General features: G+C 32.0%; 1 protein-coding gene across 8 annotated transcripts in view; it reads left to right on the top strand.

Annotated features, from left to right (window-relative positions):
• LOC148285186 (huntingtin-interacting protein 1-like) overlaps positions 1-15018 on the top strand; it is an 84479-nt gene that overhangs the window by 12312 nt on the left and 57149 nt on the right. For 2 of the 8 annotated variants that reach the window (XM_088229227.1, XM_088229262.1), the window contains exon 2: positions 10164-10507. The exons of the other annotated variants lie outside the window; for them this stretch is intronic. In XM_088229227.1, the coding sequence (XP_088085353.1) occupies positions 10475-10507 (33 nt within the window). In that variant the 5' untranslated portion in view covers positions 10164-10474. The remainder of the gene's footprint in view (positions 1-10163; positions 10508-15018) is intronic. 8 annotated transcript variants of the gene reach the window in all.

Genomic DNA, 15018 nt, shown 5'->3' with positions numbered 1-15018 from the left:
ATTTAAATCTTAAAGTAGGGCACACATATCATACATATTGTTATGTGTGTTCTAATAATAACATTGAATATATATTTAATTTATAAATTGTTTATCACATATGTCTTGACCATTATTTTAAATTTTGATATGTTTTTTTCTTCATAAATATTTTTTTCCATTTTTCTATCAACATTAGCATCGTAGATCCTTTTTAGCCGTTCTTTCGTTGTCCATTCGCTCTACATGTCCAAACCAACGCAGCACCCCTTTCTCGATTCTGTCGATAATGCATATCTCAGCCTTACACAGTTCACGGATCTCGACATTTGTGCACCTATCATACATCGTTTAACCACACAGTCGCCTGAGGGATCGCATCTCGACAGCATTTAACCTACTTTCATCATCATTTTAACAATTCCATACTTCGTTCCCATACATTAGAGTTGGCACTAGAACTCCATTGTGAACTGCTAGTTTAGTCTCCTGCGATAAACATTTGTTTGCCAAAGTAGATTTCAGTGTACCGTTCACCCTGTCCCCGGCACTCACCCTCCTTTCAATATCTTTCTCGGTATTTTCATCCCTAGTAAACATACTTCCCAGATACACAAATTCTTCTACCTGATTCTTCTATCTCCGTTCACACTGATCTTACATTTAGTTATATTTTCATCCCTTTTAAAAACCACTATTTCGATTTATCAACATTCACAAGCAAATCGCTTTTTATTTAACAATTATCATTCACCTGAGAGATCGCATTTCGACAGCATTCAGCCTACTTTCATAATTGTTTTCCGATTTCATACTTCGCACCCATGCATAAGTTCTTAATCTTATCAATTATACTTGACTCAGATTTATTCTCTCGCCCGATTTCATCATTCGTAACCCCACACATTCGTCTAAGAGATCGCATTTTAACCGCGTTTACTCTGCTTTCATCCTTCCTCTGACAGTTCCATGTTGCACTTCCATACATAAGTGTTGGGACTAAAACTCCGTTGTGTTTATTTTGTAACTACTATCTAATTTTTGTTTTTGAATTATTTTGGTGATATTGTTTTCGTACTAAACCTCAAGTTAGTGGCCAAAATGTTGACCTTCTAAGAACAAAAATCCCTCGCAAAGCAAATTCCTTGCATATTTGGCTTCCAGCATGGACACGAACTAACCCACCTATAGTCGCTATGACATTCCAGTTATGCTATTGAATTTCTGAAACCTTCCCGGTAAGTTGCCGCTTCCAAAAATGGTCATAATTTACTGTCATTAACCACTCCTCCATAGAACCCAACAGCTCAAGGGATCACCTTGGTATTTACGGGATACCTGATATTCATTGCAAAATATTTTTTTTATATTTTCATAAAAAACTTAATTTAATAGTAATCATTATTGATTTCGGGTCACGTATTTCCTCAAAAAGTACTTATTTAGAAGATGAGCTCTACGGGAAATTGGATATACATATTTTATTTATTTATTTTATTTATTTTTATTTTTCTTTCTGTTGACGCCTATGGGGCTTTTACATTGTACATACTTTATAATAAGAAAAAGTTACACATTAAATATAATTAACATTTTATCAAATATAAAAATTTTAAAAATATATTTTTTAAATTTAAAAATAAAGTTACATAGTTAACATAATACACTATTAAGACATAATACATTATATTATGTTTATAATATAAGGCATAGTAGGATTAAAATAAAACATAATTATTATTATTATTTTTATTTTTTTTACACCGGTAAACTAAACTTTAAAGTTATTTTAAAGTTATCCAAAATGTTGAAAACTGATATAAACAAACAAACAAACAAACAAACCTTCACGCCGTTTCCCCGTAAGGGTAGGCAGAGAGGATAGAACGCCACAACACTCTATCTTTGCAGACATATCTCGCTTCCTCTACATTCATACATCTTCTCATGCACGTGCGCCGATTATTCCGACTTTTGACATGTCCATCTTTAAGTATTTGTTGGATTTGGTCATAATAATAATAATAATAATATTTGGCTGATTTATATAGCGCCATTTTTGTAAAAAATCACCTCAAGGGCGCTTTAAAATTGTATATCTAAACTTACGTTCTAACTAAACTTAAGTGATATATTATATTTCCAGATTCAAAATTGAGGGTATGATAGTTTTAAGAAGTGGGATTTTAGTTGGGACGCCATGTCTTTCTCGGTCTTCCTCTATTTCTGCATCCATCGACATTCGCATTGTAAATATTCTTAGCCGTTCTTTCGCTGTCCATTCGTTCTACATGTCCAAACCAGCGCAGAGCTCCTTTCTTGATTTTGTCTATAATGCTTGTCTCAGCCTTACATAATGTACGGATCTCAACATTTGCGCATCTATCGTACATAGTTTTACCACATGTTTGCCTGAGAGATGGCATTTCGACAGCATGAAGGCTGAAGCCTACTTTCATCCCTGTTTTTCCAAGTACATACTTCGCTCCCATAACAAGAATACAAAGACAACAAAATAAAATTCTTAAACTAACCATACAACCTACCCTACCTGACCTCTACGACTGAACTGTACAAAAAAACACACCAGTTTGACATAAACTACTTGACTAAAATTGAGACCTTAAAAATTGTGCACAAAATAACACTGGGAAACATACAAGACGACGGCATAATATTAGTCAAAAATGCTGACATACATAAATATAACACCAGACAACAAAAACACTATCATATTGAAAAAGCAAAGACAAACACAGGACAGTCAAAAATACTACATAATGGACTTAAACACTACAACGAACTACCTTACTACTTGAAAACTTTTAATGGAGACAAATTTAAAATCAATCTGAAAAAGCACATGATGACTGAACTAACTAGACTAGACGAGACATAAAATGACTAGACAATATTAAATTTCTAATGTAACCCTAACGGGTTTTTTAAAATTGTAAATAAATAAAAATAAAAAAAATACATCAGGGACGGGACCAGGACTCCGTTGTGAACTGCCAATTTTGCCTCTTGTGACAAACATTTACTTGCCAAGGTCGATTTCAGTGCACCGTTCACTCTGTTCCCGGCACTCACCCTCCTTTCAATATCTTTCTCAGTCATTCCATCCCTAGTGAACATACTTCCCAGATACAGAAATTCCTTTACTTGTTTTAGTATAACTCCATTCACAGTGATTTCACATTTAGTCATACTCTCACTTCTTTTAAAAACCATCACATTCGATTTATCGACATTCATCAGCAAATCGCTTCTCTCGCATACATCGTAGACCTTTGTTACCAAGAATTGCAGTTCCTCTTTGTTGTTAGCAAGAAGTACAGCATCGTCAGCATACAAATATACATATATCCAAATGCAATTCAAACTCTGGAGTACAGAAGAGTGATTGCAGATCAATTATTCCTATTTAAACTTGTTTACAATGTTATAGATTGCCCTATACTTACAAATTCTAGAATATATTGTGTGCAACAGGACAAGACTCCACATTGCATTCATTTTGCCGATACCCAGGACAAATTCAAGAAATAATGATTTTTTCTATAGAGCGTGTCATTATTACAATACCGTTCTCTCCGGTCACGCAGACATTTCCCATCTTTCCCCTACTAAATATAAAAGATTACTTATAGGCGTTGATAATACGCCTGTATAATTATGAGTATGTCTTTAAACTAGTTTTTTTCAATTTATTTTTGTTTTTTATTTTTTCGTTTGTTTATTTTTCCATACACGTATTATTTACATAGAAATATAATTACAAAAATACACTTTAGAAAAATACATCTTAAAATTAAGCTATAACATGAATTGGAAAAAATGCCCACTTAAGTTAGGGTTTCCTAGGACAGCGGCGCCCGTATCTTAACGGCCGTAGTGAACGGTGATGCGGTGGACGGCCGTCGTAACGGCGACTAGAGAGTGGTTTCCTAGGAAAACGATGTTGATAACACCGTTAAAAAAATAAAACCACTCTCTAGTCACCACTGCGACCGCTGTCCACCGCATCACCGTTCACTACGGCCGTTAAGATACGGTCACCGCTGTCCTAGGAAACCCTAGCTTAAGACTACAGCGTCTGAGCGTTTATATTCATGTTTATGTTTTGTACCTTCTTCAATATTATTACATAAATTGTTTTTTTTCTTATTTAAAAATATAATTTATAAATGTACTTATTTATCATATATGTATATATATTCAAAATAAAAAAAAAAAAAAAAAAAATATTTTTTTATTATTTTTTATTATATTTACATATTTTATTTGCAGTTTCTGAATTAACATTTCTTAACATTTAAATTAATTTTATTATATTACTGGGTTATTTTAATGTGTACACTTGATTAATAACTTACACAGCCGTGGAAAATGATTATTGACGGTTTTTACAATTTAAGTTCCAATGTACTCGTACCTTATTTTATATATGAATTTGATGTGAGTGATGTTTCTGAGAAGAAAATTCTTGATGGAAGTTCATTGTAATTTATTATAGAAATAAAAGACGAGTGATACTTTGAGTGATCCACAAATTTGGAATATCCAGTGACCGGTTTCATCGCTTTTACGACATCTTCGAGACTGGTATCTTTATTAAGAAATTAAATGTATTTATACAAAACAGAGGTAAGAATAGATAATTCAAAATTATATGAGAGTAAATTATTAAATTTAATTTACTCTTATGCGAATGTGTCTGGTTGTAGAAGTCGAGGAAGGCCGAGAAAGACATGGCATGATCAAGTACAACAAATTCTTGAAAGTGGTCATGTGAAAAGTCGGAATAATCGACGTGCGTGCATGAGAAGATGTATGAATGTGAAGGAAGCAAAGGAAGTGTGCCAGGACAGAGTGGTGTGGCGTTCTATCCTCTCTGCCTACCCCTCCGGGGAAATGGCGTGATGGTTAGTTAGTTAGTTAGTAATTTACTCTTATAATTTTTCATACATCCATACATTCGTTATTTCGCTGTCCATTCGCTCTGAACAACAAACAAACCATCACGCTGTTTACCCGTAGGGGTAGGCAGAGAGGATAGAACGCCATATCATTCTGTCTTTGCATACAGGCCTCGCTTCCTCTACATTCGTACATCTTCTCATGCACGCACGCCGATTATTCCCACTCTTGACATCTCCATCTTCAAGTATTTGATGGACTTGATCGTGTCATGTCTTTCTCGGTCTTCTTCGTTATTCGCATCGTAGATCCTTTTAGCCGCTCTTTCGCTGTACATTCGCTCTACACGTCCAAACCAATGCAGCACCCCTTTCTTGATTCTTTCGATAATGCATGTTTCAGCCTTACATAGTTCACGGATCTCGACATTTGTGCACCATTTATACATCGTTTTACCATACATTCGTCTAAGGGGTCGCATTCCATTCGCTATGCGTTATTTATTTACATTGTACACATAAAAATACCAGCTCCTGGGAACGAGGGAACCCAATCGCAAAACACGTGAGTTAAATTAAAACCAATATGCAAAATAATAATAATATTGATTTTTAATAAATGCACAATTATTATTAACAATAAATTGTTTTGTGCACAGTTAAAATGATTTGTAGCGCTATCATTTTAACTGTGCATACGCAAAAATTTGCCGGTTGATGCCGCCCGTCAATTAATAAATGCGTTTGTAGTGTCTAGAGTCGATTATTGTTATGGTATCTATGCAGGTCTACCAATGAACAAAATGACTCGCCTACAATCTGTATTGAATGCCGCAGCGAGACTTATTTTCGGAATCTCTAAGTTCAGTCATATCACTCCACTACTTCGGGAACTACACTGGCTACGTTTTCCACAGAGGGTCGAATACAAACTCTGTTGGCTTATGTATAAGTCACTGCACAACTCGGCTCCGGAATATCTTAGGGAACTATGCATTCCAGATGAACTAGCTGACAGGCGTCTCACGCTTAGATCAGCTACGTCTACGGCGAGAGGAAAAGTTATTATACCTCTACGCAAACAGCGCACTAAATTTGGTGAGCGCGCATTTGCGGTCGCAGGCCCTATGGCATGGAATGCTCTCCCAGCAGAGGTGCGAGGCTGTGAAAGTGAATATGATGTTTCGGAAAAAACTTAAAACCCACTTGTTCTCTAAATCATTTGAATAAATCCGTAGCACGTGACAACAAAATAAATTATTTTAATTAAATTACAAATTTAAAAGCTTCAATTAAATTAACTTAACAATAGAATCACCATGTAAAGCGCCCTTGAGGTATTTTATTACGAAAATGGCGCTTTATAAGTTATCCACAATAAATAAATAAATATCACACTAAACTTATATATTACGCACACAGAACTTAGCTGCTTAACTGTGCATAAACTGAAATAAAATAATATTGTAAAAAAATCAACAAGTTTGAGTGTAAACAATCAGTTATTTATTTAAATCAACGGTATAAAAATACCTTTATTATTTCTTGTATTTTGTATTACCTACGTATTTACTTAGATAACGGCATTGCGCACCGCTAACCTTGTTTTTTTCTTTTATGCACATTAAATGAATATAAAATTGCACGGTGATTTTGACCTTAAATTCAAACCTAATTATCTAAATTCAATCTAACTACAAAACTAGATCTAGAACATCTTAGTTCAGAACAGTCATCTCGAATATATATAGATAAATTTGTACAGCATAAGGACCACTTTCATATTATATAAGCATATTTATAAAATAGTAATTTATCCAATTAAAATAAATATGTGACAAATTTAAAGAAAACTAAAAAAAAAAACGATAATTTGGTATTTTAAATTATTTATTAATTTGGCTAGCTCTAAAAAAACTATTTTCATTTTAATAAAATCGAAACTTATAAAATGTATCGAGTGATTTTGACGAAGCCTTAACAAAGGAACAGTCATGTTCTGAAACCGGTCGGATGACTTATTGAAATCTAAAAAATCTATTAATCAAAACTTACTTAAACTTATTGACAAATCAAATTATTTAACATTTGACTTTATTTTTATCACATTGTTATTTTGCATTTTTGGTGGAGTTTTCGTATAGGTTTTAGGTGTTTTTTGGAAATATATTTTTTTTATTTAATCAACATTAAATCTATTGAATAAGTTTATCAATTATAATTATTAATTTTAAAAAATCATTATAATTTTTTTTTTACTGAAAAAGAAAGGATAAAATATCTAAAAAAAAGTATTATTCAGAACATTCAGTCAGAGGCACTGGAAACGCGAATTTACCACATTCGCCATTTTAGCGCAGTAAATTAGGCAAACGATTAAAAATGTATTCAATTACAATTCGAAAGAAGTATTCGCGAATTTGGCTTTGCGTAGATGGGTATTTAGTCAGATTGCTGGATTGGTAGGTGGTCAGATCTCGGTCCTGTTGCATAATTTCAGCTTCTCTATTTTGGTAGTGTGTGCATTTCAAAAGAATTTTCGTGGTATTTTTATTTTAAAACTGGCAAAAATGCAGATTCCTGACTTCCCGACAATATTATGAAATTTTAATAAAAAATATTTTTGTTTTAAGCTTAAAACGGCAGCCAATTTTTTACATGTTGATACAAAAGGGCAGATCCAAAATTTAAACATACCCCAATGAATGAGCTATAATAACTCTCGGTGGTCTCGTGGTGTAATGGTCAGCGCGTGTTCGATTCCCGACATGGTTGATATGAAAAAAATATTCAAAAGGATGTTTTTTATAATAATAATAATGTTTGGATAATTTATATAGCGCCATTTTTGTGAAAATCACCTCAAGGGCGCTGTACAATAAATAAATATCCTAACACGTCTTGCAGCTACAGAGCGCATAGACGGTTGGGATTCTAGTTCCTCGTCTCCAATTATGATATATTACAATTATGATATATATGAGCTAGATAACAGAACTTCTTGCAGCTACAGAGCGCATGGACAATAAGAAATCTAGCCCCTATTTACATTTTTATTTAAAAAAAATTTATTTACAATGAAGTTTAGAGTTTAAGTGATATTTTAAAAAACGAAATAAAAAGCAAATTTACAAAATTGGAAGTTAGATAACAACAAGTCTTGCAGCTACTGAGCGCATGGACGGTTGAAATTCTAGACCCCATTTACTAAATTTAAATATTTGATAGTTGATAACATTTACATAATATGATAAAAATAATATGATAGTTAACATCACAAAATGTCTTGCAGCTTCAAAACGCATCGACTAATGGAATTTCAACAACAAGAATGATTTTAAAAAGTTAATAACAAAAAATAATTTTAAAAAACGCATACATTGAGCAAAGAACTAGTAAGTATGGCAATTAAGTGAACATATAACAGCACAAAAAGTGAAATATAAAAAAAAACTAAACAAAGATAGCATTCCTTAACTTATTATTAAGGTTAACAAGACAATAGACGATACTCAAACTCAAACTCGTCCCTGCTTTATGCAGTAAACAGGATCTATTGTCTTTTTCCTAGTAAATAACTGTAAAAACACTTGGTTCACATTTGGCTGTTCCCTGGGAGATGGTAGTAGAAACGCATCTGTATGCGTAGTGTAGAGCGTAGGTACCAAGGAATCTATCCGCTTGTTAATTTTGTTTGTTATTATTATACGCATTATTTCCCGCTTAAAATTTCTGATTATTATTATTTTACTTTGATTAAGATGTCAGATAAACTTGTGTGTGATTACTTTTGATATTGGAGTAATTTTACGTGATACGAGAAAAAACGTATCATTTGTATTATTAAATGAGCATAGATAGGTAGCACTATATTATACAGAATTTTTTTTATAATAAATAGTTAAATTTCGGCACTTGATCTTCACAAAAAAACACTTTTTCAAACAGTTTTAACAGAAGCACAGTTATAAAATCACGAGAGTTTGTGGCGTTTGAATATATTTTGGTTAGAACAAAGCGTTGAATATAAAAACGTGTATAAAACAATGATTTAAATTAATTATCTAATAAATTGTCAAATTTCGGCACTTGATCTTCGCAAATAAACACATTTTTAAACAGTTTTAACAGAAACACAGTTATAAAATCACGAGAGTTTGTGGCGTTTGAATATATTTTGGTTAGGTTAGGTTAGAACAAAGCGTTGAATATAATAACGTTTATAAAACAATGCTTTAAATTAATTATCTCACTCTTTGTTTATAGCATGTCCACACCTTAGCGGCTTAACTCAATGTTTATAACAATTTAACACATAAAAAAAAAAAAAACTCTAGAATATTTCATATTCCCTGGACTGGTACCTAAAGCGTAAGACTGATCATCTTACCTTCATTAACAAAAATAAACATAATAATAACTCTAAAAACTATACTGATGTATATTTTGACCATTATTTTTTAAAACAGTTTTTTTAACTTTTTTGCAAACTGGATCTGCCCCCCTCTTCATGCAAGGTTAACTTTAACTATTCGTGCAGTGCCCTTTGAACCATTATGTACGGACAAGGGTAGGAAAAAAATTATAAACATACACTAAAAATGCCTTTTTTCGTAGGACTTTTTCAATGTACAATACAAAATTTAAAAATATAGATTACACAAACATCACTCTGTCAGATTTAAAATTTACATTAAAAATGTATTATGTAACTTAGTAGACATTATAATAATAAATATGTACATCTCCCCTCCCCTCCTTATCCTCTCTTTAAGCATTCTTGTCCTTATCCCGCCCAATTTACAGTAACTTAATGTTCTTAAAATAAATATTTAAAAAATCTTTGATTACTGAGTACATGAAAATAACATTTTTAAATGTATAAAATTGTATGTATTTATTTGATATGAAATATATTTTCTTTACTAACTTTGTATACTATGTGGAAATCTGTTATTAGTTCTGAGTTTATACACTATATCTGTTTGTTTACTAAAAATATGTATGTAGAACTGTTGATTTCTCAAATAAAATAAATACGGAATTCTACGTTAATGAGCCTGTTTCTCTTTTTAGTATTATTTTAATTATCGTTATATGTACTTCTCGCTGTATTTATATGATCATTTTTGAATGTATTTCGCACACTGCAATACATTGACATTACCATAAAATATGACTATTTTATCAGTAAACTTATCTTTAATTACATGATTTTATTTTTATTATTAACAACTAACCATGTTATATTTCCGCTTTCAGATTAAACGAACGAGCATGTGATTCTAGATATTGTGAATCAATAAGTGAAATTGTGCTTACTAACATTAATTTTATATCAATGTATTACTTTGATTACTAACCATATTGCATGACTTTGAAATTAATAAATTATATTGACATTTTTTGGCTAAGTGCATGAAATTAAGTAATTTGTAAGTACTATTGGGTGCGGGGACGTTTTATCCTGCATACTTACTTGGTGGAGTTTAGTGATTTACTCTCTGGTTGAAGAATTCTCCATCTAATTTCTGGTGTCCTGGTTCCTGAAGGGTTCGCATGTTTCCTTCAAGATGTCACGACAAGACAAACTTTTCATTCAGTTGGTAAGTTGCACTTAAACATTTCTTGGTGAAGGTTCACTACTATTGAAAATAAACCAAAATCACAGTTGAAAACTTTAATCCACATAGATTTAACTACCGGTTTGGTCAATTTAATGTATCACTCTGTGATTGAATTAAATTTTAAAATTATAATTGAGTTTATTTGAAGTATGATTATAGCTAACATAAATTTTATTAGTGTTTGTAGTTTTGATTTGATTCGACTAAACGCAAAACAGGATATTTTGTACTCTGTACCGATTGTAAAATCAACCTTTTTTGAGAATTATTAAGTGCGGTTTTTCGATAATTTAAAATTGACAGTGGGAAGATCGAGGGCACATTAACAACCGATGAATACACTTCCTTTTAGTTGGTTTACGTTTCTTTTTATGACATACATTTATTAGTTGTAATAGTTAAAGTTTTTTTTTACTGTTCTTAAGTATTGACTTAATATAATTCTCAATCATTCTAAATCTCAGTTAAACTCATTCTGCGACAGTACAAAAAAATAAACCTGCTTAGTGAATGGGACAAATATGTCAAAAAATGGAAATATAATGAAATTAGTAAAGGCAATATATAAATTACTTAAAGAAACAAGAAACAAACATAAAATTAGAATATAAAGTTTATATTTGAAGCACTAACTTTGTGGTTATTCATTATAATAAAATAAATAAAACAACTTTGTTTTTAACCACTAATTTTTATTTTTCACCGACCGGTTTCAAAGCAAACAAGCTTCTTTGTCAAGGTTTACGTAACCTTGTTTTATTTATTTTATTATAAAATTAGAACTCCAAAACTCAAACAAAATGATTTTCTTGAGGTGTATAATATTATGATACTTTGAAATTTAGATGTTTTTTCTTTAATTTTACTAGGCAATTTATTATGAAGGGACCGGGCATTGTTTTTAGTTTTTAATGAAGAAGAAGTTTTACCACAATTTAACACGCTATATAAATATTTTTACTATTAAATATTTAAAATCAGGTCAAATTGTACACGTGTATAATGTATTCATTGAAAATACATATATACATTTCATCATCATATTTCCCTATCCGCACCTAATGGTTCATAGGGCGCTGCATTGGTACACCAATCGCAGCGTATCTTGATCATTTTTGTTACATGAAGGTAAGATTATCAGTCTTATGCTTCGGGTTCCAGTCCAGGGACTATGAAATATTTTAGTGTGAAAACACCCTATTACATAAATATTTCATATAAACCCTGTCGGGAATCGAACCCGAGACCTCTTGCATGGTAGGCAAATGCGCTGACCATTACACCACGAGGCCGACAATATATACATTTACTTTTGTAAAATGCACTTGATACCAAAATGGCGCCCTATAATTAATTCATAATAATAGGTGCATATCGGTGGCAGAAATTCAAAATACTGTAAGGTACAAGGTGTAAACTGATCAGGAGAAGAAAAAGAAAATTAAATTTAAACTGTATTTATTGTTTTTGTTAACATATGAATACCATTTTTACACAATACTGAAAAGTTTCTAACAGCGTTTCAAATCTCTGGCGGCAGTATAGTGAATTTTAAAGTGCATTATTATTTGTATAAAATATAATTTATAAATAAAATGTTGATTATATCTGGTGAGTGCAATCTATAGGCAGACTGTTGACACCCAGACGAATGCAGTTGAGACTAGACGGTCGGATTATTTACAGCGAATAGTTCTTTGTAAGTCTCGTGCTTACTTAGGGACGGGTGGGTATGGAACTATATGCTAGAGAAGATGGAGATTCATCCCCTAAACAAGGCTAGGTACCGGGACCGGGTATAACGTAAAACATCCCTTGTGGGGAGCCTCGGATTACATGTCATACAAAGACCGCCGGTTTACAAGCTATAGGGTGAACGCTGAGTCTTATTTATCTATAGAAATATGATTAAAGGAAACGACGCTTGGACAATGGATAATATACAAAAAAATAATATCTACGTACGATGCCGCCCATTAATTAATAAATTACCATTTACGAAACAATCATTTTTATAAAGAGGGCCCATATGCATGTCAGTCAAAATTTATAATAAGCTTCCCAAAAAAATAAAGAAATAAATCGTAATTTTTTTTTCAAGAGTGTTAAAAGTGTTTCTAATAAATAAATGTTCATATAGTATAAATAAATATATTTGGATGATGCAATTAAATGAATTAAAATGTATGGCTGAGAAAGGCATTGTCGACAATATTAAGAAAGGAGCTTTGCGCTCGTTTGGACATGTAGAGCGAAGGGGCAGCGAAAGAACGGCTAACAATATTAACAATGGGAATATTGATGGATGCGGAAATAGAGGAAGACCGAGAAAGACATGGCATGATCAAATCCAACAAATACTTGAAGATAGAAATGTCAAAAGTCGGAATAATCGGCGCGCTTGCATGAGAAGATGTATGAATATCGAGGAAGCGAGTTCTATATGTAAAAAATATAGTGATTTGGCGTTCTATCCTTTCTGCCTGCCCTTACGAGGAAACGATGTAATTGTTTATTGTTTATTGTTGTTGCTGCTAATTATAAACCTAATATGATAATACAAAACTAATTCAAAATTAGTTTTAACCGCTTTGACAGCAGCTGTACAGCTGCTGTAAAGCATCGGCCGATGGCCTTGCGAAAGAGACTGACGATTTTGTAGAACGTCGTCTCTGTCGCACGCGTCCAGTGTATAATGAGTGTATGAATGACAAAGACGGCGAATTAGGCAGGTATTATCTTTTTGTATGTTACCGTTTCTTTCAGTTCATTGATTTGATCAAAATTACCAAAAAATACTTTTATTTACTTAAAAAATAAGGCTGAAATTCCCATGCACGAGTTTGGCCTGTCATCACGCCACAGCGAAAATCAGGTGGACAAATAAATATATATAAATATTTTTTTTTTTCTTTTATCAACCGGAATTTATCACCATTTTCATACACGAAACAGTACCCCACGAGTAGAAACTTAAAAAAATTAATAAAACCAAAGAAGAAAATAATAAATAAGTATTCACCCACCCTAATTTACCGGACCGAGTGGATTAATCGATACATGTGAAACGGGCCCGTACATGACAGACACAAGCAATCATTTTTAGAATAATAATATATGAGATGTTCTTTTTTTTCATACAGAAAAGTTAATTTTACTTTGTAGATAAAATTGAAGATAAATTTTAAGTTCCCATTGAAATACGGCCTCAGGAACAATAACATCAATGTCTTTAACGTGAGTCTTGTAAATTGTAAGTATAAATGTATATGTTCCTTATCAAATAGAACTTAATATTCTGTTTATATTGTATTTTATAACATTATGTACCTAGCTGCTTTAAACCTTTAACTGCATTTCTTTACCTTTTTAAAAAAATATTTATTATTTTTTTTTTTTATTTTTTTTTTTTTAACCTAACTAAACCTCTAAACACAGTTCTATATTTTACTTCTTTATATTGTATTTTTTTTAATTTATGTTGTTTATACACTCATCTTTTTATTTTTATACCAACTCTTCTTAACACTGATCCTATCTTTAATTTCTTTAAATGGTATTTTTTTAAATTTATGTTGTTTATATACTCATCTTCTTTTTTTATACCAACTTTACTTCTAAACACTGTTCTATCTTTTATTGCTTTATATTGTATTTTTTAAATTTTATATTGTTTATATACTCATGTTTTATATAACTTCCATGTATGTAAAAGCCTTATGGGCTTGAAAAATTAATAATGAAAATAAATAAACTGTTGTACATTCTTTAAAATAAATATTTCACGTCCGCCCTGAAAGAAATCGAACCCAGGACCTAAAGATGGTAGGCGAACGCGCGGACCACTACGCAACGAAGCGGACTAATCTCCACACGATTTCCTTATCCAGGATTTACAAAACTCGTCCAGGGTTCTGGTTCTATTTTACACGTTCTTAATCCGCCTTGACACAGAATTACTATTTTTGCCTAAATATGTAAAAAAAATATATTTATACTTATTTCACTTAAAAAATATGTGCATAAATAGATTAGCTAGGCCGTGCCTCCATAGTACTTAAGTAGAATTATTTGTTGCCTGTAGTCTGAATTAGTTTAGCATGTATTTCGTTCTACTAACTCCTGACTCATGGCTGCATGTGGGCATCTGCTGAAATAGTACCTACTTACTGTGTTTACACTTTATACCACACGGGACGACACTGCTAGGGTTGTCACAATGGGGGCATAAACCGTTTCTAAAAAAATATGTTGAGCTTCAGCGTACCCCAATAAGTCATTTCGAAAAGAAAAGCAACCACGTACAAAAAATAATTCACGGACCCTTGTATTGTAAATTCGTATACAATATTGGTAAAAATACTCCTTTTGGGTCTCTCGCCTCTATGGGGTTTTAGTCATAGGTTGCGTAATTTAACGTTTTTTTACAGTAAAAACATTTATATGCAGGAATTACATAAAATCTATCTACATTTTTTAAACAACGACAA

Source organism: Micrasema longulum, unplaced genomic scaffold (assembly GCF_059751315.1).
Source record: "Micrasema longulum isolate JH-2025_06_02 unplaced genomic scaffold, ASM5975131v1 h1tg000049l, whole genome shotgun sequence".
NCBI classification, from domain to species: Eukaryota; Metazoa; Arthropoda; class Insecta; order Trichoptera; family Brachycentridae; genus Micrasema; species Micrasema longulum.
This window is presented reverse-complemented; position numbering and strand designations above follow the sequence as displayed.